This window comes from Aethalodelphis obliquidens, unplaced genomic scaffold (assembly GCF_003676395.1).
Source record: "Aethalodelphis obliquidens isolate GAN/ISIS:26980383/991018 unplaced genomic scaffold, ASM367639v1 scaffold6, whole genome shotgun sequence".
NCBI classification, from domain to species: domain Eukaryota; kingdom Metazoa; phylum Chordata; class Mammalia; order Artiodactyla; family Delphinidae; genus Aethalodelphis; species Aethalodelphis obliquidens.
The window spans coordinates 31,263,887-31,266,936 of record NW_020837950.1 but is presented as its reverse complement, the minus strand read 5'-3'; the positions used below and the strand labels follow the sequence as shown (position 1 = coordinate 31,266,936).

At 50.9% G+C, this 3,050-nt stretch overlaps 1 protein-coding gene across 1 annotated transcript in view; it reads right to left on the bottom strand.

Annotated features, from left to right (window-relative positions):
* FAM184B (family with sequence similarity 184 member B) overlaps window positions 1-485 on the bottom strand; it is a 131,330-nt gene extending 130,845 nt beyond the window's left edge. The window contains exon 1 of the mRNA XM_027104037.1: window positions 339-485. Within this exon, the coding sequence (XP_026959838.1) occupies window positions 339-485 (147 nt within the window). The remainder of the gene's footprint in view (window positions 1-338) is intronic.
* Window positions 486-3,050: the final 2,565 nt, after the last annotated feature.

Sequence of the window (3,050 nt, the reverse complement as noted above, 5' to 3'; positions counted from 1 at the left end):
CACACACACACACACACACACACACACACACACACACACACACACACCCCACAGCACTGATTCAACTCGATTCACATTCCCACCCTGGGAGCACAGACCACCTGCTCAGCGTGGAGGTTGTAGGAGTTTCCTTGGCAAGGATCCTTTCTCTCAGCTGCTTTAGGATGGTGTCTCCAGAAGGTCACCAAGATTTAGGACCGCTTCCCTTCCGGGTTGGCCTCCGAGGCAAAGTTTCAGCTCGGATTCTGCCTGGGCCTCCCTCGGGCGCGTCCGCACTCCCTCCCCGGCCCGGGGCGCCCCGGACGCGCAGCTGGCCGACCTGCAGCGCCTCACGTTACCTTGGTGAGCTGGGCGATCTTCTTGCACATTTTCACGTGCATCTCGGGATCACAGTCCATTCTCCAGTCGGCGCCACCTCCGGCATCGGCTTTGGAGCCCGGGCAAGTCCCGGGAGCGTGAATTTTGCTGTTGAGGGCAGAAGCCATCGCTGAAACGCGTCAGGCACTCAAAGCCTCTCGATGGCTCGGCTTCTCGATGCCCACGGTGTGCAGGTGCTTGCGCGCGCGGGCGTGTGAGTGTGTGGGCTTTCTCGGGAGAGGTGGCACTGCAGTCCCGCCGTCCGCGCCACCGCGTGGCTCCCGCGCGCCCACCCTTCCTCCTCCGGCCCTCGCTCGCTTGCTGGCTCTGCGGGCACCCGCACCCTGCGGCGAAGCGCCGAGAAACCGCACGTGCCGCTCGTGACCCGCGCGCAGCTCCCGGGCCCGTGCGGGTTTCGCCTGCAATCAGCTTCAGCGACGAGAAGCCAGTGGCCTTGGAGAGGTTTGCGCCGGCCAGGCGCGGCGCTCTGGGATACGTGGGTGGCGCCGGGCTCCGGACTCAGTGGCGACGGACCCCGCCCGTGGTGGGCATCCCAGGCCAAGGAGAAAGAAGAGCCGGCCTCAGCCTCGGGCAGCTGGGGCGTTTGGTGTGAGGAAGGGACCCTGGCGACGTGCTGCTGGCGAATGGATGGCGAGAGACCGGGCACCTTGACGGGTGCACTCAGCCAGCGACTCCGGAGCCTCGGAGCTGGGCGCTGAGGGCTGAGGGGGGGGGGGCGGGGGGCCCGGGGGGGGGGGGGGGAGGGGAAAGCGAGTCGCGGGGACGCAAGGAGGTGCGGGGACCCGGGCATACATTTTGGGCCCCTGCCTGGGCTGAGGGTGGGAGCCCCCCTTCCCCCATTTTAAGAAGGACCCCGGACGTTGCGGGAGAATTGCAGGAGATTACCAAAGGGAAGAAGCCAAAAGGGCTGCCGAGGAGCTGGTGACCGAAATCTGGGACGAGAAAGCGCAGAGTACGTAGTGAGGGAATGTGTAGTGTAAGAAAGCAGAGAAAAAAGTCAAAGACAGGGGTAGAAAGGATGGTGACAGGTGTGGGAAAGGAGGAAGCAAAGAGGAATGAAGGAGTAGGTGAGTAACAAATGGAGCTGAAAGTCTGAGCAAACCGATCCCAGGGAAAGTGAAGCGACTCAACCACACACCTGGCCACCGGCCACCCGGAGCCAGAATCCTGTCAAGTCTTTGGATTACGAGCTTGTGTGGTTTTCGTTTGTTTGGTGAGTGGAGGGGTTAGCGGGCCAAATTTCTTTGTGACTTGCTTTTTCTGGTTTCAAACAGTGGGCTTTGGGGAAAGTGACAACATCCTGATCAGAATTTCCTAAAGTGTGAAAACAGCATCAAAATAATAAGCAATTTGCATGGTTAATATATTTCATTTTACAAACTGCTTTATATCAGAAGTTTTAATAATCTTGAAAAAAAAACAAGCAAACCTCAAGGGGTCTCAGAAACCACGATCCCATCCCTCCACACTACCCATTTTTATAGATGAGGAAATACAGAAAACTTGTACCAAGCAAGGCAATTACAAGTAGCAGAGTTGTGTCTGAAACAGAGATATTCCTATTCTAAATTCCTTACTTTCACCCCAATACATTATACTTCATAGGCATAGCCAACCTGGGTTTTGGTTCCTAGTTTATCCTCTTAGGTTCCCTCTCCAGGACAACTACCCCCTCCCCCAATTCAATTAGAAAACAGAATGCCTGAATCAGAATCACTGCCAGGATGTTGATGTAGACTCTTGGTCCTATCTTAGATTCCATGAGTCAAAATCTCTGGAGGTGAGGATCCAGAATCCACATTTTAAACGAGCGTCCTACTTAATTCCAAATTTAGAGTATTTTCTGCAGGGTCTTAATATATAATACATTTTCAGGAATTCAACCACTTTGTAAACTAGAAGAAAATTAGCCTTTTTGATTCAGAACGTTATCAAAAGTTGTTCTCCTCTGTGGAAAATCACATCATCAGTGGCTTTGTGGCTCATATTTGGTTGCTGATACAACACACTTGTATTGTAACTGCCACGTTCATGGTGAGTCTGCCAATATGTGCAAGCGCCTGAGTACTACATTATGTCATAAAGTTAATCAAGCCAGAGCATTTCCATACTGAAATGATTTAATTATAATTGCTTTCCTTTTATTTCTCCTTTCTATTACTGTCAAGAAATTATACTGAGTTTTAAAATGTTTACTAATTTAAAAAATTATGAATTTCAAGATAATACCATGAACATTGAAAAGGTGATATTGGGTGTGAACAGGATTGAGAACCACTGCTCTTGATGATCTTATACACACTAAAGTTCAGTAATACTGCTTTCTAACTCCAAGTTTTAGTTATTTAATTATGATCTTATTAAGTCTGGGGGCCAAAACATTTTCCAGTTGGATATATTATACTTGCAACTTTATAGTGGCAGACAGTGGGGAAAGCAGATTCCCTTATCAGGCTTTGCTGGACTGCAGTTACTATAATCAAGGTACCACAAGCTGGCCTGTCTTGCAAAGAGTCCTTTGCAGTTTGCTGGGGTTTTCTAGCACCATGACTAGTAGGTCTTTTCACACTATCAGGAATGAAATAGAGGGCAGGAGAGGACTATGTGCTTTGTCTAATACAGGGCATTTATTAGCCCACTAATGTGGTCTTGGAATTATGCCATGCTCTTTG